Below are 20,432 nucleotides of genomic sequence, written 5' to 3' on the forward strand. Positions count from 1 at the left end.
CAAACTTGTCGCTTGTTGGTGCTTTATCAATTATCAAAGCCAGAGATGACACCCCAATAAATTCAAATGTAACTGAGAATTTTCATATTCTGAAATGACATCCCATCCTGAAAGGGATAATCTTGTAATGTAGCTGACTAGATAGCAGAACTAAAGTGCAGCCAGCAAGTGTTAATAATCTGCTGAATTAGTCCCTGGTAGGGAATATACTGTTGCCTCACTTATAATGCACCTTAATTATTGGTGAAAAATTATATTAGGAATGTGAAATTGGAAAGTTGCAAAGACTACATTTATTAGAACTTTTTTGTTTTCACTGGATTTTTCATGTAATTCATACCAGTTTTAGTAATGCCTAATGGAGGAAGTCAGTGCTGTTTTGATAGCACAGCCTTCTAAATGCTCAACTGAGGAAAGCATACAAAGTTACGTATTTGCATCAAGATAGTAAATGACTAAGAACTAAGTGCTGGAAAGTCACATTCCTTGACAGCATACTAAGAAGGGCTACAAGTTAATGTTTTCAGAGATATATAAGGAACTAAAATGCTGTGAGACAGACCGGTTGGATTCTTCCCCCCAGTTTTTTGTATTTGAAACGGATCATTCTGAATTGTGGTGTGCTTTCAATTCAGTGGTTTGACTAACAGTATGTTTGATTTTGCAAAAACAACAGGTCGAGCATAGAGCAAATAGCATTGTGGTATCCTGTAAGATAAAACACCATCTGGTGAGTAGTGTACTCGTGTTTGTGATGTAGAAGGAAGAGAATAGCTCATCAAGTTTTTTTTTATTCACGGTATTGAAGTGCATAAAGCTCAATTATAAAAGTTCAGTCTTGTATGACGGGATCATGGATGCTGCTATGGATAATAAGCCTGTCAAATATGAAGCATCAAAAGCTTACAAGCAAACATGACATTGGTCTCTTTGTCAGGTGATTTATATACATTTCCATATCACAAGTTTTGAAGGTTATAGTTGGTACAAAATAATTTGTTTTAAATGTTTTACATTCAGTGTTACACAAAGACATTTAATATTTACATGTTAAGTCCACCCACACAGGTGTAAGACCTAAAACATATTGGGAGCTATGTCATGTCATCAAACTGCATGTACTAGTAAGAAAAAGGTGCCATGGGGGATGTCTTACAAGTGAAAACAGCTGTTCATAAGTAAATCACAGCGAATATTCTGCTAATTTCTATAATAGATGTCAATTTAACATGTCATTTTCAATTCATCCTATACTTTTCTCACTATTGATTACAAGCTTTTTTGTTTGTTTATTTTAAAAGTTGGATTCATTATATTTGCATTGTCCGGCAGATGTGGAGGTCTTAATCAGTGCTCAGCGTCTCTCTCTCCTCAGCGGTGACCGCTTTGCTTTCTGTGAAGGTTAAGGAAGCGGATCTGTCCTTCCCTTCGAAAGGTGCAACAGAGTCGGACCTCCGGGTAATCCGGGAAAAGTGTGACGACAAGGAGCGAGAAGACATAAACGACAAGTGGTCCTCTGCCAGGGCGCTCTCTAGGACAAAGCATATGGACTGCTTGAGCTTCCTCTGGAATTCATCACACATGAAAACATAGAGAATGGGGTTCAGGCAGCTGTTCATAAAAGCCAGACACAATGTCAGAGTACCTCCGATTCTAATATTCTCCGACATAACGCTTAGGTGTATGAACTGCACAACATGGAAGGGCAGCCAGCAGATGAAGAATGCAAAAATGATAGAGAAAACTATTCGGCGAGGTCTCTTTTTGCTGGTCCTCTGCAGGCGACCTGCACGAACACTTATGGCCACATAACATACAGATATTACCAGGAATGGAATGAGGAAGCCCACAACAAAGCGAAAAATGGTGAGAATCCGATATTGCTCTTGAAAAGTATCTGTACGAGGATAACTACAGTAAGTGCTGTTTTCGTGCAACTGAAGATCACGGAAAGTTGCGTAAGGGGTGCTGCAGACCAAAGCAGTCATCCAGATGACAGCACAGATGAGCTGAGCCTTGCGGACGGTGCGCTTGTTTTGTGCCCACACCACCACCCAGCTTGACAGGCAACGATCCAGACTTATGGCTGTCAGAAGAAAGATACTGGCAAACATGTTGACCACTGTCACTAAGGTGTTGAGTTTGCACATGAAATCTCCGAAATGCCAATGGTGATCCTGAGAAAGACTAATGATGGAGAAAATTAGGAAGGCCGTAAAGAGGAAGTCAGCCAGGGCCAAGTTGAGAAACCAAACGGTGTTGACTGTTCTCTTCATCCTGAAGCCTGTCACGTAGATGACTAGACCATTGCCCACTGTCCCGGCCAAAAATATCACACAGTAGATGATCAAGGAGGCTAAAAAAATCACCCTTCTGACAGTCCCACTCTCTGGTTCAGCCACAAGTGTACTGTTATCTACAGCTGTATGGTTATCTGAAGAAGAAAAATTAAAACGTGTTGTTACAGGCATTCCTTCAACACATTCTGCAATATGCACTGAGAAAACAGATTTTGGTAACTTTTATATTGAAAATGAACTGTTTTTTTTTAACCTTGTCCTGGCACATGGTCTATGCAACAGAGGCTCTGGGACAAGACAGGGTGAAGTAGTTGCAGAATACTTGCTAAATACGTACTGAAGTTGCAACTTCACTTTTCCACTCATTTCACTCAACTTATATTGTGGTCAGAAATGTGTAAGTAGGTTTAAGCATACCCATGTTACATCAGTTTAGAAAGAAATGATGGTAGACCACCTTTCTGTTAATGCAATTTAAAACAATACAATAATATGTTTAAAGGCTCTTACCAGTAGTCATTTTGCTGGTGCAACGAAAGTTGATCTGTATCTGCTTCTGCCTTTACTTATTCTCTCTCTCTGATTACTCCTCCTCACTTCATGCAACTGCCAATGAGACAGTGCTTTGTGCTGCTGTCATGGCTTTACAAGAAGTAAGTGATGCACAGTGAGTGTAAAAAAAAAAAAAAATAGAATATGCTATTCAACAAAGCAGCATGCGGTCTCAGCAAAAGATGAAATAAGCTTTGCAAGGGTTGTATTTATTGTAAAGCTGTTGTGTGTGAAAATTAATTATTTTTCAAACCCTTTTGATTATTGGAATTAACTAAAAACATCTTAAACCTCTATCCATTTGTATTTTTATCTTTATCTTAAATGCTTGTTTGTTGTATGTTATACAGTTCACCTCTTTCACGAGGTCCATCCAGACCACCCAAACACACACACACACACACACACACACACACACACACACACACACACACACACACACACAGTATGCTTAACACTCCAGTCTATCAGGCTGACTTCAATGTAAACACAAGTGTTCATAAGAGTTATATTTTATTCATGATTTCTCAGTCATGCACCAAACATAGCAGAACAGTGAGTGGCTGCTACCATTCAAAGTCAATAGAAATAGTTCCATCATTCTGACAGCTAATATTGATGCTGTATAGAATCACTCATTGATCACAGTGAGGAGCAGGATGATGAAGTGAGGGAAAACATGTAGGCACATGTGCATTGCAGATTTTGTGTGTGATTGCAAGTTAGTTGGACGCAACAGTCTGGTCGATCCAGCTGCGCAGGTAGGACACACGAGCGTACACGGCAGGGGTGCGCACGTTGCAGTTAGAGGTTCCCCAGGACACAATACCCACAAGGTACCACGCTCCTCCATTCTGACAGACCAGAGGGCCACCAGAGTCACCCTAGAAGGAGAGAAACAGGTTTTTCTAATAACCTCACAGTGCATGGGTCATGTAATAGCTAATAACGGGATTTTTTCTAGCTCTTGATACTGTTTGATAGTGATGCAGGGATGAGGGGACTTCTGCACAGCTTTACACAGGATGTGGGCTGACCTGCCCTTAGTTGAAATTAGTTAATAAAACAGGAAAACGGATATGCAGCAGGAACTTCATTGTTGAGTAAGAATACTTTAAATATGACTAGTTGCTAAAGTACCAGCTCAGACATCAAAGATTGCTTTTACATGTTCGGCAAATATTGAACTATTCATTATCAATTTGGACATTATGTGTATAGGCTAATATTTGAAAATCATTGTCATTATATATATCATTACTTAAAATGATTTAATATATGCTTGTAATGGTTTATTAATCACTTATCAGTTGTTATCAAACCATAATCAGTAGCTAGTGCTTGGAAATCGAACATTTTAATATCAGTGTTAACTAATTTTTCTTGTAAATTTGTATTTCAGGCTTGGAAATGGTTGTTACCTGACAGGAGGAAACTCCAGAAGCACCAGCACAGATCATGGCATCAGAGATTCTGTTACTACCCCAGTACTGCTTGCACTGAGCAGGGCTGAGCAGAGGCAGCGCAGTCTGCTGGAGGTAGCGGGGGGTTGCTGAGAATGAAGAAGAAATGGATGTGAGGTCCAGCTGGACAAATGTTTCTTAGGGAAGTATGGTGGATATTTAGCATTGCCTTTATATTTTTCCTTTGTGGAAATGGAACTGTTCATATCTGTGTGAGTTTATCACTGTTTGTAAATGTACCCTGCATGTAAGACTTTGAAAGCAGTCGCTCACTCACAGGTTTGGCCCGTCTTGCCCCACCCAGTGGTGACACACATGGAGCCAGAGGGGGGGGTGGTGTTGGAGTTGGCCAGGCACACAGGGGACACACGGGGATTCATCTGAACTGGGGATGACAGCTTCAGAAGCGTGATGTCATTGTTGAAGTTTTGGGCGTTGTAGTAGGGGTGAGTGATGGCCTGGATGTAAAGGTGAACATAAGTCATAAGCAAATGTGATCATTGCATCATTGCATTCCAGTGACACATCTACCCAGGAAAGTACTAAATCTAAACTAAATGAGTTTTACATTTTTAGAAAGAAAAGAAAGCCTTTATGTGCTATAGTGTTGCTTACCCTGGAAATTGTCTTGACCTGAAGTTGCTCAATGTTTGACTGACGATCATATTCTCCCAGGATAACACGGTGGTTTCCAGCACTGGAGAGAATAAAAACAGACAGGAGAGTGGTCACAGACATAGCAATATGTACATTTTTCTTGTGGATTTGGAACTGATCAGAATTGCTTACGACACACGGCAGTGAGCAGCAGTGACAACCCAGTACTGGCTGATCAGGGATCCTCCACAGAAGTGGAATCCCCTACCATCCTAGGAGTGAGAAGGTAAATATTTACAATATTTTCTAAATTAAATTTTTTAATCTGAATTACACAAGGGGTTGGGATTGGAGCAAAACTACAGTGGATTTGGAGACTATATTACTAGTATAGGCTACCTGAAGCGAAACCTGCCAGGGCCAGGACCCAGACACGGCGTTCTGCCCATTTACAATTTTGTTGTATCCGCTCACTTGAGGCTTGATAGCAGGTACTCCACACCCTGAGGCCACAATTGAAAAATTATCTGCTTGTGGAAGTGTGCCGTGTATTACTGTGTTTACACTTTCATTGGCGTACCAAATATTGAGAATGATACCCACAATGATACCCACAATCACAAAAAAATGACTCACCCAGTGCAGAGACCACAAGAGCAAAACAACTGACAAGCAAGAACATGGTTATTTCTCGGCTGTGATTCACATCCCTGAGTAGTCTTAGCAGTGTGGGACACTGGCTTTTATATGTGTATCGCACACTCTTGACCTTGAGTTCCATGTGTGGCACTTGCCTCACACATACACTCACACACACCAATGGCTGTGGTGGGACTGGGAAGAGAACATCTGGTGATAAGCACCTGTGACGACTTAACCAACGCATTCATCCACTAAGGCTTAATCTTGTGTTTGTTGTGTTTTTGTGCCAAATGGGTAATGGCTTTTAGCGATAAATGTTGCGGAATTATAAAACCTGTTTTCTGTAATTTAACATTTACATCTGCACTGCAATCAGTATGTTAACCTGTGTATGACTTGGCTTGCATTCTTGTTTCACATCTCACACATCAGTGGAAACAAGAAGTAGCAAATACTGTAGATAAAGTCTTAATCATCTTTGACAAACAACAGCACCTTTTTTTTTTTATCTTTTTCAAGCATCAAAAGTATTTCCTGTGTGGAAGACTAGCTAATATACAGGACAAAAGATATTGATCAGAACCTTTGTGGTTGTTTTTAGCAGTTTTATCTACAAGTTTCAGCAGCTGCAAGTTGAGAGCCCCAGTGCATACTGATTTTATGCACTAATGAATATATTGTATAGGTATACTGTAGAGCTATTCAGAAACGTAACTGGCGTTGGTATTAAAAACTATAAATCACAAAAAACAGTACATTTTGCAAATCAGAGTCCCATTGGTGATCTTTATTGATTTAATGTTTAGAAATAGACATAGATAAAGAGATTACTTTTTATCCCCCATGCAGCACATCAATGGAGATATAAATACAAAGACAACAGACTTTTGTCTTATGTGACTGAATATTGTAACTGTATGCAAGTGTCAGATTTAGTTGCTTAGATTTATTAAATGTTGTAAACAAAGATTATGGCAAGAATTTAGCTGTAAGCAAAATAAGCCTGTGGCCTGATGTTTGTTGAATGTGTATTCTGGCTAAGTAAATAGCAGCGTATGTTGGGATCTGAGATAAAGACACTGTCTGCAGTGCTCAGTCGACCTCCTCAATAGTTGGTCCTGAGGAGGAGCCGCCTCCAGCTCCACCAGGGAAGCCACCAGGCATTCCTCCAGGCATCCCTCCCGGCATCCCCCCCTGGTATAGCTTGGAGAGGATGGGGTTGCACACCTTTTCTAGTTCCTTCTGCTGGTGATCGTACTCATCCTTCTCTGCAGTCTGGGTAACAGAAGAAACAAAGAATTAATTTTGACAGAGAAGTGGGGAACTTGCTTCTCGTTGTTTACAGGATGTGAGCATTTAGTGGGCTACCGATCTGCTTTCACTTTGTAAGCCAAAGGAGAGGAACCTGTATGTCTCTCATCAAGACTCATTGTTCACTCGATCTTTTTCTTTTCTTTTTTTTTTACCTGGTTCCTGTCCAGCCAGGCAATGACTTCATTGCATTTGTCTACGATGGTCTTTTTGTCCTCAGGGCTGATCTTGTCTTGGAGCTTCTCGTCCTCCACAGTGCTCTTCATGTTGAAGGCCAGAGACTCGAGGGAGTTCTTGGCTGTGACCTTGTCTCTCTGGGCCTCGTCCTCAGCCCTGAAACGCTCTGCCTCTTGCACCATGGCCTCAATGTCCTCCTTGCTCAGCCGCCCTATGGGAGGATGAAATACAAAGCTCTGTACCTCCTGTGCAATATTTACTTTATTATAATATTTATGTGTAGCATTCTTTCAGCTTTTCAGAAACCTTAGCTTTTAAGATGGATTTAATGTGGTCATCTACCTTTGTCATTGGTGATAGTGATCTTGTTCTCCTTCCCAGTGCTTTTGTCCACTGCAGACACATTTAGAATGCCATTGGCATCAATGTCAAAGGTCACCTCAATCTGAGGAACACCTCTGGGAGCAGGTGGAATACCGGTCAGCTCAAACTTTCCCAGGATATTATTGTCCTTGGTCATAGCTCTCTCACCTTCATAAACCTGAAAACAATTACTCGAATCAAATTCTGATGCATCAGTGAACATTTTCAGTTATTGTAATACACAGGGGCAACTGAGAGTGAAGTGCTTTACTTCAAGGTTGCTCTACCTGAATGAGCACACCAGGTTGGTTGTCTGAATAGGTAGTAAAGGTCTGGGTTTGCTTGGTGGGGATGGTGGTGTTCCTTTTGATAAGGACAGTCATTACTCCTCCAGCAGTTTCAATTCCCAGGGACAGGGGCGTGACATCCAGCAGGAGCAGGTCCTGTACATTCTCAGACTTATCACCAGCCAAGATGGCTGCCTGCACAGCTGTGAAGAGTGTCCATATGGTGAAACTATTGTCATAATGACAAGACAGCTTTTATATAAATCACACAATTGCTACTGAACAACAGCTTTTATACTACAATACTAATATGACTAGAGTATTAACCTAAATGCTGTACAGATACCCACCTGCACCATAGGCCACAGCCTCATCAGGGTTGATGCTCTTATTGAGGTCACGGCCATTGAAGAGGTCCTGCAGCAGCTTTTGAATCTTGGGGATACGTGTGGAGCCACCCACCAGGACAATGTCATGGATCTGGGTCTTGTCCATCTTGGCATCCCTCAGGGCCTTCTCCACAGGCTCGAGGGTTCCACGGAACAGGTCTGCATTGAGCTCTTCAAAACGGGCCCTGGTGATAGAAGTGTAGAAATCTGTTCCTTCATAGAGGGAATCAATCTCAATGCTGGCCTGGGTGCTGCTGGAAAGGGTGCGCTTGGCACGCTCGCAGGCTGTGCGCAGGCGACGAACAGCTCGCTTGTTGTTGTTGATTTCCTTTTTGAACTTTCGCTTGAACTCAGCAATGAAGTGGTTAACCATGCGGTTGTCAAAGTCCTCACCGCCCAAGTGAGTGTCACCAGCTGTGGCCTTGACCTCAAAGATACCATCTTCAATGGTCAGGATTGACACATCAAACGTACCACCTCCAAGGTCAAATATAAGGACATTACGTTCACCGCCAACCTAAAATAAATGGTAAGAATTACTAATAGAAACATAAAATAGCTTAAGTTTTGCATTTTATTAGATAGTAACTTTTTTGTCCAGGCCATAGGCAATGGCTGCAGCAGTAGGCTCATTGATGATGCGCTGCACATTAAGCCCGGAGATGGTTCCAGCATCTTTGGTGGCTTGACGCTGGGAGTCATTGAAGTAAGCAGGAACTGTGATAACTGCATTGGTCACAGGCTGTAAAGACAGTAAGAACTTGAGTCAATTATAGTGTTTGTTTTAGCTATTCAGCATTTTTAAATCAGCATGCACATTGCAAATATGAAAAACTATGGTTAGAGGCTGCAAGTCACTGAGACTTTTTCTCATAATGTCTTTTGAGACAGAGTAAAGATAGATAGACAGATAGATAGATAGATAGATAGATACAGGGCAGGCCCTGGGAATGTTGGCGCCCAAGGTGAGATTTTCAAATGGCCTATTCTTCATTTGGAGTGATGCATTAAAACAGAGTTTCATTTGTGCATGCATTTAAGATTATGTAAGAGAAGGAATGTTCATCTGTTTTGTTTAAGACGTGTTTATGAATTGGAAATTTAAATGATTATACTAACATGAGTTATAGAGACCTGCATGATATGTTTTATTACCTTATTTGGAGAATTGTTTGTGAACTGAGGCAAAGGGGTGTTGCAACTACTAGACAGAAGGACCATCTACCCATAAAAATGAAAAGTATTGTGAAAGATAATCAATGTGATTATCAAGTTCTGATAGCCAATGATTGTTTGAGAAAAGGGTGGGGTCCTCCCTGTCTATTTCTTTATTTAAGTTGCTGACCCTAGAGCTCTGGGCAAACATTTTGGGGCTTACTGAAAATAAATAAGTTTCTCTTTGGGTGTTATACACTCATGGTCATTAACCTTGCCGAGATAAGCCTCAGAGATCTCCTTCATCTTGGTGAGGACCATTGAGGAAATCTCCTCAGGGTAGAAGTTCTTGATCTCGCCCTTGTATTCAACCTCCACCTTGGGTTTGGATGAGTCATTCACAACCTTGAAGGGCCAGTGCTTCATGTCTGACTGCACCACAGGATCGTCAAATTTACGACCAATCAGACGTTTAGCATCTAAAGGAGATTTAAGAGAAAAAAAAGTCAGTGTCAATACAGTTTAACAAATAGTATTTTGTTTTCTTCTTCTAAAGGATTAGTCATAAACACAGTGAGGAGAATGAGAATAAGAATTTCGGTTCACTGTTTCTGAGCCAGCTTGTTGTCTTATGGGTGTTGCAGTCCTTACCGAATACAGTGTTGGCTGGGTTCATGGCCACCTGGTTCTTGGCAGCATCTCCTATCAGTCTCTCAGTGTCTGTGAAGGCCACATAGCTGGGCGTGGTCCTGTTTCCTTGATCATTGGCAATGATCTCCACTTTGCCATGCTGGAAGATGCCCACGCAGGAATATGTGGTGCCCAGATCAATGCCTACTGCTGGTCCTTTAGACATCTAGATAAAAGAAATGTGTGAGTAATTGTACCTTTTTATTTTGGACAGTAATCCCAGATTAGAACATGTATTCATCAACACTGAATAAAGGATTTACATTCATTCTGATATTTGTGATTGTGAGTGTTTTGTACTTGGACTTCACGCATATGTTTTCTTGTGTGTATATACACCTACATAGAACAACCACGTAAACCTACTGACTGTACCTGTTATTTTCCATAAGTTCAGATGCACGGCTACGTGAGGCTCAGCTAGTGGAGGAGTGATATGCATGGCATAGTGGCTAAAACCACCTCCTGACACTTGAGACCAAATGACTGTACTCTATCACATTGCTCTTTAATTCCCTCTCCACAGGGCTCCTCTCTGCATTCCTCCCTCAGCAACATAACACTACAGTGTCTCAGTCAGGCTGGTGAAATAGGATGTACTGATCCTAGAATAGTGATCAGTGGGTCTATTTTCCGACAGCTGACTCCAAATAGCTCACATTTACTATAATAAGTATCAGTGTATCTAAATGGCAATGAACGGAAGGTGGCTAAACCTAAAGATAATTTATCAATTGAGCAAAGCTTGCCTGGTTCCTATTTTAACAGAGGGCTTAAAAAACCAAAAATACACACAGAAAACTACAGCTTTGACGTGCAGTAACAAACATATTTGATTAGTAAAGAACTCAACAAAGGCCTCTTGTTGCCACACGTCTTTGGACTGTGTTTTGATAATACTAACAGACTGAGGCATGAAATCCAGCTTTTTTTTAGAAGCAGATAAAATCACAAAGACGACACATAACAGCTGGGATTAAGAAGAAATCATATTTCTCATGTATGCGTAGTGGATGAAAGCGGAAACTGTGTTCCTTTAATGTCCTGGAACGGCTTCAGCGAGAACAAACTATTGAATTAACATGTTATGCAGTTGTGTAACACAGAGTAGAAAATGCTGACAGGGCTGTTGCCTCACTGCTCATCTGAAACTTGCTATGAGCTGTTTTTAAGAAGTTTGTTGGAACATGATTAACACAGGAGCAGCGCTTTATTATTGGATTTTGTCATGGCCACAATGTATAGTTGATCCAATTTACTAGCTTTCTCTGGAGAAGCAAGATCACATCTAATTGATGTGGTTGTAATGTGATATGGAAATTAATCTTTAAAATGAGTTTGCTGGACAGTCAGGTAACTGTGTGATTTGTTGTAGGGATTCTGCTTCAGCTTGCCCTGCCATTGTTTGACACAAACCATGCAAGCCTCTCTTTTTTGTCAAAACCTCTCACATTTGGCGGTTAGCTTTTTAAAGCAGCAAGCAAGTCAGACTATGAAACCAGGCTGAGTGCAATGCTTCATTTAGAAGGGGTTACCTTGTGGCGACAGACGTTCAAGACTTGAGAGTTTACTGAGTTAAAGCGGTGCTATGTTTTCGCCTAGCACACAACACGACTCCAGCACTCCTTTCCCTCTCCTGGCAGGCGGACTAAGAGGACGAGTGTCTCTACACAACAGTGTATATAGCACTGTGCAGGGAGCCTATCAGGGTGTCAGGTGACTCCACCAAGGAAAGTTCTAGGCCCATGTTTCTGCTCATTGACTGGATTTCCTTGAAAGCGAGCTTGCTGGTTACATCTGCAGCCCTCTGCTAGTTGAGCAAAGCAAAATTAGACTAGTCAAATGACACAGCTTTGATTTGGTATCTCAACCAAACATGCTTTCACTATCAGGTGAGCATTGCTCTGTTGGGACAAAGTAGTTCTGGAACATGACTAATGTTGTTCACATGCTCACTTACCCACAGTGCTAGAACATTCAACAGTATACAGTTTACACATTTTTCAAAATACCATTGTGACCTGTCTGCACAACTGAATTCTTTTTTGCCTACTTCTGCAATCATGTGGACAATCAGTGTGCACTTTGTCTTAAACAGATGTTTATAGCTCACATTGTTAGCTCACTTTAGAGATACAAATAGTTAGCAGTGTAGTGAACAACGGTGTGGATTTGTGCATTTTATATTGAATAAATCTGGAGCTATTCTAAATTCCTGTCTCCTCCCCAGAGAAGAAGGGGAGGGGTCAAAGTTGCTTTCTCTAAGTGCTAGCCCGACCATAAAACTGGCACCTTTTTGATTCCAAAGCTGATAACGCGGGGCCTGACTGTTAAACTGACAAAGGTACACGAACCAGCCATTGGCCTCTCCCTGAACAGCCTATCAAAACTGGCCCCCCACACATGTTTCCGTGGCAACTGACCTTATTCTTTGTTTTATTACCACATCAAAGGGATACTCCTTGTCTCACCTAAGTGACACAATCCAGGACAGCCGAACTTTGAATGGCTAAGGACTGCAGTCTCCAGACTCAAAGCATTTAATTAAGTTTAATTAAATCTTTAGTTACCTGATTACGTTTGCCTCTATTTGAGTAGTTATGTTAACTGTTGTTGCTATCCGTTGTTGATATTAGTGCTGAAAAGAAAGTTACTTGTGCAGTGTTTTTATTTTCAGCAAGACACTCCTTCATCTAATGTAATCCAAGCTTTCCTCATGTAACCTGAGCTCCCCCAAGTGGACGAAATAAGTATTACATGCCCTCGTCGGAAATGCCGTTAAATGTATTTAATATCCTGACCAATAATGTGACAACTGTTTCCTGTTACCAAATGCCTAGAACACTACAACCGTTCAACCATTGAGGTTCGATTGTGGAAAATATTTGATTATAAGACGTGCAAATAGATTTCTTTTTAGACATTAAGTTTAGAAAGGCAGTCCCTTGGGAAACCTGAGACGCCCCCTGGGGAACCAAGAGCGACACGCGACCTCTCGCTCTCTTCTTTTCGCTGTTGGCTCTCTTCCACTCTGCTCGGCCCTCTGGACGCTTCGGCACGTGCGTGGCGTGCCTCGCCAGGCAACGCCCTCAGACTCGCCAGCGAGATCGGCCTTTTGTTCGCCTGAAGCTACACACCTGAAGTGCCGCGACATCGATCTGCCTTCAGTTTGTTTTATTTTCTTTATTTCTTTTGTTTGTTAAAATTATCAGTCCGTTAAGTTACACTGGACTAATTCAGGAACGACCAAGTTCCATTTTAAGCCTTTTTCATCGAGCCAACTTCACTGAGTTCAGACCAAGCCACGTGGTCTCGCCAGCTACAACAAAGGAAACCTGAAAACAGCCGAATTGCCAGACGGAGGAGGCGTTATAAATCAGACATGGAGAACCCCGGAGAATGTCCATTTTAACTCCTAAATTATAGCATTAGTTTACTTTAATTAGCTCTTCTATGCCGTATGAGTCAAATGCTTCCCACAATCGAACCTCCAGGCTCATTGTTCAGCAAATGTTTATGTTCCCTGTATCCAACCATCTTTTTATCACATTAGTTAGAGAATAAATTCACTGTAATATAATCAAGAGCTGTGTGTGTTGCCTATTTCTAGTTCCTGCCAAGAGAATTTACCCTTTAGATATGAGACTGACTGATTGATTTAAGATAATTGAGCGAACTGATCACTAGTAATAATTGTATAGTTATTAAACTACCTAGAGGTCCGGAGACTCTAGGATTATAACAACTCCGGTGGTGCCCTGAAACGAGGAAAATTTAGATTTTATGAATATTAAAATTCATAATTGGATATCAATTAAATTGCATCAATAAATTTAGGTCTGCTACATAATGGTGCCCCGTGTGAGGCCTTGTGACATACTATAATAGAATTAAAAGAGTCCCAGAAAATTTTTCCCTCCAAAATTTTGCCACTGAAATAATTATCGCCCAGTAAATTGCTCCATAGAAACTCTCCTGTCTTCCCTCTTAACTTAACGTTAGTGATGAAAGTGTGTGTGAGTTTTGACCGTGTTCTTTGTTGTGAAATGAAATGCTTTGTGCAACTTGTTTGGCCGCCGCGCCATCGTTCTTTGTTGTTCAGTACAGAGCTGTAGTGAGCTGAGCTATGAAGGCCGAGCTAATGTTCAAATGAATGCATTCCTGTAACGTTCCCATTTGATGAGAAATCTTAGCTAAAGCTACATACAATCTCCGCTGACGAGTGGATGAAATGCCCTTTTGGTTGAGAGAAACTTAACCGATATTGATAATTTTAAGGCCTAATAAGAGGCAGATAGATGACAGTTGCGCTGTGCCAATGTGATTTGTTTGAGGCTATAAATAACAGTCTGACGTGCTGAGCCGTGGATTGTTATGTTATATGCAAAACTCCGGTATCCTGTTGAAATTAGCTACTTCAACAAATACAGCTGCCCGGCAGTGGAGTCACGGGCGTGAAGACGCCGAGTTTAGCCTGTAGCGTTGTACCTACCGAGCTAAGTTAACGCTAAATCGAAGCTTGAAAGCAAGCTGAATCATTGAAACAAAGGAGCGAGCCCTTCCCCATTTTTGAGCGGGACTGGTGTCCAGTCCGTGAGTGTTTTGATTTACTGCCGTTGCTGCAACAACGGTTTGCTAACTGCATTAGCCTGAAGCTAACAGCTGTTGGGTCCGAGGACCAGAGAGGAAGCCGCTTCTTCTTCTACATTGAGAAATAAGCCGCGCCCTAGGCGGAGCCACAGCTCCCCTACTGGCTGGCGGAATAAATTGCATGCTCTGCATTAAATCGACTTCAGCGTCATCAGTGGCAGAGATGAGCGTTTGAATAGAGTGAATTAAACCAGACTTTGGTGATTGATCTTGTTAACTTGAGACACATAAACCATTGTGTTGACTATAAGATTAAATCAATAAGGAGTGTTACTCCTTAAGTGTAGGATAGAGCACAGGCTCTCCTTTTTCCTTGAATAACTGCTAACCTTTAAAGATCTACTGGGTGTTTGCTTATAACAAAGTAGTTCTATTAATTTTGATGCAATCTTTTATTCAAAGATTCGCTTATCTAATTTTGATCCAGCTGTATTTGAATAAAAAGCTTTATTCTCATTACTGCTGCAATATCCCTGATTTTGACTTTGTCATTTTGAAGCCTTTTCTGTAGTGCTATTTTTGATCCTTGCAGGAATAAGATAAATACAGAATAACATCTTGATTTGAATTTTGTTAACCTTTTGTTGTTTGGACTGATTGGAATTCTGAAACACACATTAAGCTTGATAAGTTGAATTGATAGCTTTCAAACGAGGCTTTCTTTAATCCCCATTCATTATAAATGTAATTTGGACTCTGACTTTTATAGCAATTGGAATTTTGATAACTTGATAATTACCAAAGGGTAATTAAAACCTTCAGTTTAATCAGCTTTGATTTATTTATTTATTTTTTTTAAATTTAATCCACTTTAATCAGCCTGGGATTTTTGTTAATGTAACTTTGAACTTTGAGTTTATTCTCATTGCCTTTGAACTTTGATTTTAGAAATTTAATTGTTTTAATCTCAAATTTTAATTTTTCCAATTTTGAACTTGTGATTCTAAAATTAAAATTTTTTTCTCAAACAATTTTTTTTTTTTGACTTTGATCATTAAGGACTTTGAGCTTTGATTGTCAAGCTAGTTGTAACATGAACTTTGATTTGATCTATAGCATTTAACTTTAATCCCAAGTGTGATTTAATTTAATTTTTCCTTTTTTAAATTAGATTTTTCAGTTTGGTCATTTAAGTCTGACTTGAAAGTCAGCTTTCTCCAACCTGACATTCCCTTTTTCTCAACTAGTAAACACACTAGCTGAAACTCTGTTCAACGGACTGGCTCAGGTCTGCTGTACCAGCTAACACCTGTAGTCCACTTCTAATTTTATTAAAGCAAATTGTATAACTGAGTCCATAGATTTGATTTTGATCCTTCTTTTCTTCAGATTCCAACCTTCCAAAGTGACTTAAAGGAAAGCAGGAAACCAAAGAGGAGTTGACTGATACCAGAAGAGAGTTCCAGCTCTCATGTGAGACAGCCCAACACACTCCCTCCTACAAAACACTCCCACCAGAGAGAGAGACCAGGCTTGCTCCCCTTTGCCAGCCTCAGGAGGAGGGTCTCCACGACCACTCCCACAACTGATCCCACAGGATCATATGACAGAGCGACAGGTAAATAGCCCTCCACCTACTCAGGTGAAGACGGCTTACTCCCCTCGGCTGCATCCGCCGCCAACTGCTGACCATGACTTAAGCCCCTCTGACAGGGACTTAGACAAAATCGCTCGCCACATAACACGCTTCGAGCCTGAGTCTACAGGCTCAAATGAGACCAGTATCTATCTAAAAGATATTGAATACTACTTGCGGAAATTCCCTGCTGCCACCACTGACGACAAGATTTACCTGATCAAGGTGACATCTAGTCGAGAGGTCAGCAGCTTTATTGAACGCTAGCCCAGGTATGTCAGACAAGATTATGACTCGCTCTGCCAGGCACTGGTAGAGGAATATTCTGACTTGACAGCACAATCAGGTCTAACAGCTGCACTTGCTGTTAAGCAAGGGAGGCCAGAACCTCCTCAGCAGTACTATAACCGCCTCAGACAAGTGTACTTTGGTACCAAAAATGAGCCAGATATGGAGGAAGAGTTAAACTTCAAATATCTTTTTATCCAAAACCTCCACCCCACTACCAGTCATCATCTGGGTGTGGCAGCCTGCCCACGCACCGAAACCAGTCGACAGCTATGCGAGTTAGCTACAAAGGGATTTGAAAAGCAGAGACTCACCATGACGAGGCATCCTGAGCCCCATGGTGTCCTCACACTCAGCATCAATTCCCTACAGGTGGAGCCAAAACGAGCTCCTGGTCTTGAAACACCTGCGTCAACCAGCATCACCTCCCAGAATTATAGACCAAGCCAGAAGCAGAGGTGCAGCCTGCCTCAGCAAAATAAGCATGGCCGACGTCACTCAGAGCCATCTTGGCCTGACAAGAGCCAAAATCATCTGAGGCCTGAAACCCATTGGCCCAGGTACATGTCCAACCGCTGTGAAACCCACCTCTTTTCACAGAAGGGGGGACACGAGCATCACAAATCCCAAAACAATTGGGACAGGCGATCTCAGAGAGCTAAACTCCAGAGATCCCACTATAGAGACACAAATAGCAATGACACTGAAAGTGAGTCTGACACACCCACTTTTAGTAAGGAGGAAATTACAGCGCTTAAGCACCTGCTCCAAACCCTGTCCAAACAGGAAGATAAGAAGGCAGTGCACTTGGCCGCAGCTGCTGCAAAGCCAAAGTCCCCTTCTCCTGACACTTTGTCAAAACGACTGACACGCTCACACAGATGGACTGAGAGAACCACTCCCTCCAGGACACTCCTGGTGGTACAGTCCGGCTCAAGAGAGAATCCTCTCACAAAGAGTCCAAAGCCACTCAGGGCAGTCCGCCCTCCCAACAGTTCTTGTGTCACCTGACTGAAAGGGTAGTTTCACGGAAACTCTACCTGCCTGTAACACTTGAAAACACTGCAGGAAGCACTTCTTGATTCAGCCACAGACATCACTGTAATGTCATCAGCCCTCTTCAGGCAGCTTCAGGCTGTGACCCGCTCCCACAAAGACCTGAAACTACAGACTTGTGACCTTGAGGTCCAGCCACTCGGCCCTGAAAACCTCAATTTGACAGCCATGGCATTAATCCACATGTCTATCGGTCCCATGGACCTCATCCACCCAGTGTATGTCTCACCATTTGACGCCATTCCTCTACTCATTGGCAAAGACCTCCTTAACCGCTTTGAGCCACTGCTTGACTTTCAGAACTTGACGATCTGGGCACAGGTGAAACGACCTCTGCCTATCTCACTGTCTGAACACATCACAGAACGAGAAACCCGCTTCTGTGCTTTGGTTACCACCTCAAATGACGCACTGATCCCAAAAACCACTCCACTGGATTGGCTGATCAGCATCGACACTCATGACTGTGAGCTCAGGACTCCAGAGATGAGGCACACGCCTTCTTCCTTGCCTCCTGACCTCTCTAAGGAAGCGGATCACACTGAACCTAAAGGCTACTGTCAGCCTTTCTTCTTTGCTGCTTACCAGCGACTCGGTTCCCACAGGCAACATGACCAATCACAGACAGATGGGTGCACAAACTGTCACCGCCTTCTCTGTCAACACTTCCCCAGAGCCATCCTCCATGACTTTACATAAAGGCATGAGAGGGGGGTTAGACACCACATATAGTCATCCTACAGCAGAACTTGACACCAAGTTTACAGCACTAGGCAAACAGGGTGCTGTTAAAGACACACCCCAGCACTCCCAAGCGGACTTGCTCCCCACCCATCCCGCCCTTACGACTTGCGATGCAACCGGAGCCCAGGCAGCAGGCTTGCCTGTGACAGCCGCCCCTGCGCCACAAATCTCAGTCCCTGACTCCCTCGGTGACTCTGACTTAATTCGGCTTCAAACTCTTGATCCCGCCATTAGCAAAACGCTCCTGCCTTTCTGACGCAGAGCCTGTCTCCAACACTGAGCTTGCTTCCATCCCTGGCTTGAAACACCTTTACCTGGTGCGCTCTTCTTTGCGTGTCGTCACGGGCATTCTCTCGTATGTCTCAGACGCCCGCACTTCACCTGCGTTCGTGGTGCCTCAGAGCCACAGGGGGGTGATGCTCATGCACGCCCATGACTCACCTTACAAAAGCCACGAAGGGTTCAGTGCAACACACAATGCACTTAAACAAGTAGCATATTGGCCAAACATGCAAAAAGATGTAGCAGACTACATCAAAACCTGTAAGGTTTGCTGCCAGTCTCAACCAGCAAAACCATCACACAGAGCCTCCTTACAACGGAGAGGCATTTCTTTTCCCTTGTCAAAGACACAATTTGACAGAAGGGAACCCCTAACTGAACCAGCCAGAGGAAATAAACATTTCCTCGCAGGCCAAAATAATTTAGACAGCACACAAAGATGCAAAGTCTATAACGACCGAAACGCGTCTCACAACAAGCTCCGAAGGGGGGACAGAGTGTGTCATCACATATCTGTTCCACTAAGGAAACAGGACGGCCAGAGAACAGGAAGACTTGCACGCAAGTTCTCTCCCCACTGGACCGATCCTTCTGTGGTCACAGACAAACATTCACCTGTTCTGGACTGAACAAAGCGTGAACGATAACGTCCTAATACATTAATAATTAACAGAAATCCTCAATTAGGGACGATAGCTGCTAGTGGTTAAAAGGTCACATTAGAGTTCACGTGCGCGCCTTGTAAAACAGAACTTGGAAGCCAGGTATCTTTTTACTTCGGTCCGCCACCCACAGCTCTAACCACTATTCTGTGTCTCCCTGTTGCAATTTAAACCTACCACTAAGTTACCAGTGGAGGTCTTTAACCAACTACCTTGAATTTCCAACAATTTATCACCCACCAGGTGGAGCCACTCTCAACCTGACCACTTAGTCACAAGTGGGGGTTACTGTCCAAATTTATTGCTCCTTTAACCAATTAAGAATACCTGCTCCAGAGCAGACATCTTCTTGCAGCATCTTCTTGCAGCAACTGCAGAAATAGAATACCACTCAAAACAGTTCCTCTCAGGACTAAAAGCCACTTCTTTTATAAAATTTGTTTTAAAAGGGCTAAGACTCTCAGACGAGACTGTTAGCCTAAACCAGCTAAACAACCCTCAAGCTCACTGCAGGTTATGGTTCTGAATATCAAAGAATTTCTGTTAAATAATGTTGGTCATGCTCACACACGACTTGTCATTTTGTTAAGATATTTGTTTTGCTTCCCAAATTATTTTTCCGCTTTATTTTGTTTCAGGTGATTAAGTAACACAGCAGGCACCTGCTACTTTAAGACTAGCAGAATTAGTAGCCTTAGAAGGACATCAACCTGATCACAGATGTTGTGTTTTGCCACCTGCTCTGCTCTGCTTGACTCCTTCCACCTCACCAGCATCATCAGCACCTGACAGCCGAACTTTGAATGGCTAAGGACTGCAGTCTCCAGACTCAAAGCATTTAATTAAGTTTAATTAAATCTTTAGTTACCTGATTACGTTTGCCTCTATTTGAGTAGTTATGTTAACTGTTGTTGCTATCCGTTGTTGATATTAGTGCTGAAAAGAAAGTTACTTGTGCAGTGTTTTTATTTTCAGCAATGTAATCCAAGCTTTCCTCATGTAACCTGAGCTCCCCCAAGTGGACGAAATAAGTATTACATGCCCTCGTCGGAAATGCCGTTAAATGTATAAATATCCTGACCAATAATGTGACAATTGTTTCCTGTTACCAAATGCCTAGAACAGTACAACCGTTCGACCATTGAGGTTCGATTGTGGAAAATATTTGATTATAAGACGTGCAAATAGATTTCTTTTTAGACATTAAGTTTAGAAAGGCAGTCCCTTGGGAAACCTGAGACGCCCCCT

At 42.2% G+C, this 20,432-nt stretch overlaps 3 protein-coding genes and 1 long non-coding RNA gene across 6 annotated transcripts; 1 reads left to right on the forward strand and 3 right to left on the reverse strand.

Annotated features, from left to right (window-relative positions):
- The first annotated feature begins 229 nt into the window (after positions 1–229).
- On the forward strand, positions 230–20,059 carry LOC123967899. The gene is made up of 6 exons (XR_006824367.1): positions 230–730; positions 1,402–1,866; positions 4,255–4,761; positions 4,991–5,198; positions 15,906–16,134; positions 19,823–20,059. It is a non-coding gene; the product is annotated as an uncharacterized LOC123967899 (long non-coding RNA).
- Positions 779–2,550, reverse strand: LOC123967877 (chemerin-like receptor 1). 2 transcript variants are annotated; one of them, XM_046044213.1, is made up of 2 exons: positions 1,646–2,550; positions 779–1,531 (listed from the first exon to the last, which is right to left on the reverse strand). In XM_046044213.1, exons 1-2 carry the CDS (start codon positions 2,469–2,471, stop codon positions 1,344–1,346), a joined length of 1,014 nt encoding a protein of 337 aa, XP_045900169.1. In that variant the 5' UTR covers positions 2,472–2,550; the 3' UTR covers positions 779–1,343. The 2 variants fall into 2 exon arrangements, with proteins under 2 accessions (XP_045900169.1, XP_045900168.1); XM_046044212.1 differs by having other exon boundaries at positions 779–2,543.
- On the reverse strand, positions 3,347–5,608 carry LOC123967887 (chymotrypsin-like protease CTRL-1). Its single transcript, XM_046044225.1, has 7 exons — positions 5,549–5,608; positions 5,312–5,415; positions 5,105–5,184; positions 4,931–5,012; positions 4,593–4,773; positions 4,274–4,404; positions 3,347–3,736 (listed from the first exon to the last, which is right to left on the reverse strand). Exons 1-7 carry the CDS (start codon positions 5,592–5,594, stop codon positions 3,575–3,577), a joined length of 786 nt encoding a protein of 261 aa, XP_045900181.1. The 5' UTR covers positions 5,595–5,608; the 3' UTR covers positions 3,347–3,574.
- Positions 6,368–11,939, reverse strand: LOC123967866 (heat shock cognate 71 kDa protein-like). 2 transcript variants are annotated; one of them, XM_046044189.1, is made up of 9 exons: positions 11,462–11,939; positions 9,888–10,092; positions 9,510–9,715; positions 8,671–8,823; positions 8,043–8,598; positions 7,693–7,895; positions 7,385–7,583; positions 7,021–7,253; positions 6,368–6,829 (listed from the first exon to the last, which is right to left on the reverse strand). In XM_046044189.1, exons 2-9 carry the CDS (start codon positions 10,090–10,092, stop codon positions 6,647–6,649), a joined length of 1,938 nt encoding a protein of 645 aa, XP_045900145.1. In that variant the 5' UTR covers positions 11,462–11,939; the 3' UTR covers positions 6,368–6,646. The 2 variants fall into 2 exon arrangements, with proteins under 2 accessions (XP_045900145.1, XP_045900146.1); XM_046044190.1 differs by lacking the exon at positions 11,462–11,939 and having other exon boundaries at positions 9,888–10,106.
- Positions 20,060–20,432: the final 373 nt, after the last annotated feature.

This window comes from Micropterus dolomieu, linkage group LG03 (genome assembly GCF_021292245.1).
Source record: "Micropterus dolomieu isolate WLL.071019.BEF.003 ecotype Adirondacks linkage group LG03, ASM2129224v1, whole genome shotgun sequence".
Lineage (NCBI taxonomy): Eukaryota > Metazoa > Chordata > Actinopteri > Centrarchiformes > Centrarchidae > Micropterus > Micropterus dolomieu.

What these genes read in the sequence shown, in the direction of transcription:
- LOC123967877 (XM_046044212.1), bottom strand. Translation starts at nt 2,471, where the DNA reads ATGCCTGTAACAACACGTTTTAATTTTTCTTCTTCAGATAACCATACA.
- LOC123967887 (XM_046044225.1), bottom strand. Translation starts at nt 5,594, where the DNA reads ATGTTCTTGCTTGTCAGTTGTTTTGCTCTTGTGGTCTCTGCACTGG. An exon ending in TCTTGTGGTCTCTGCACTGG is followed by an intron (nt 5,416 to 5,548) that starts GTGAGTCATTTT and finishes TTGTGGCCTCAG; the next exon opens with GGTGTGGAGTACCTGCTATC. An exon ending in CCTGGCAGGTTTCGCTTCAG is followed by an intron (nt 5,185 to 5,311) that starts GTAGCCTATACT and finishes TCTCACTCCTAG; the next exon opens with GATGGTAGGGGATTCCACTT.
- LOC123967866 (XM_046044189.1), bottom strand. Translation starts at nt 10,092, where the DNA reads ATGTCTAAAGGACCAGCAGTAGGCATTGATCTGGGCACCACATATTCC. An exon ending in CCCAGCCAACACTGTATTCG is followed by an intron (nt 9,716 to 9,887) that starts GTAAGGACTGCA and finishes AATCTCCTTTAG; the next exon opens with ATGCTAAACGTCTGATTGGT. An exon ending in CCTGGCTGGACAGGAACCAG is followed by an intron (nt 6,830 to 7,020) that starts GTAAAAAAAAAA and finishes TCTGTTACCCAG; the next exon opens with ACTGCAGAGAAGGATGAGTA.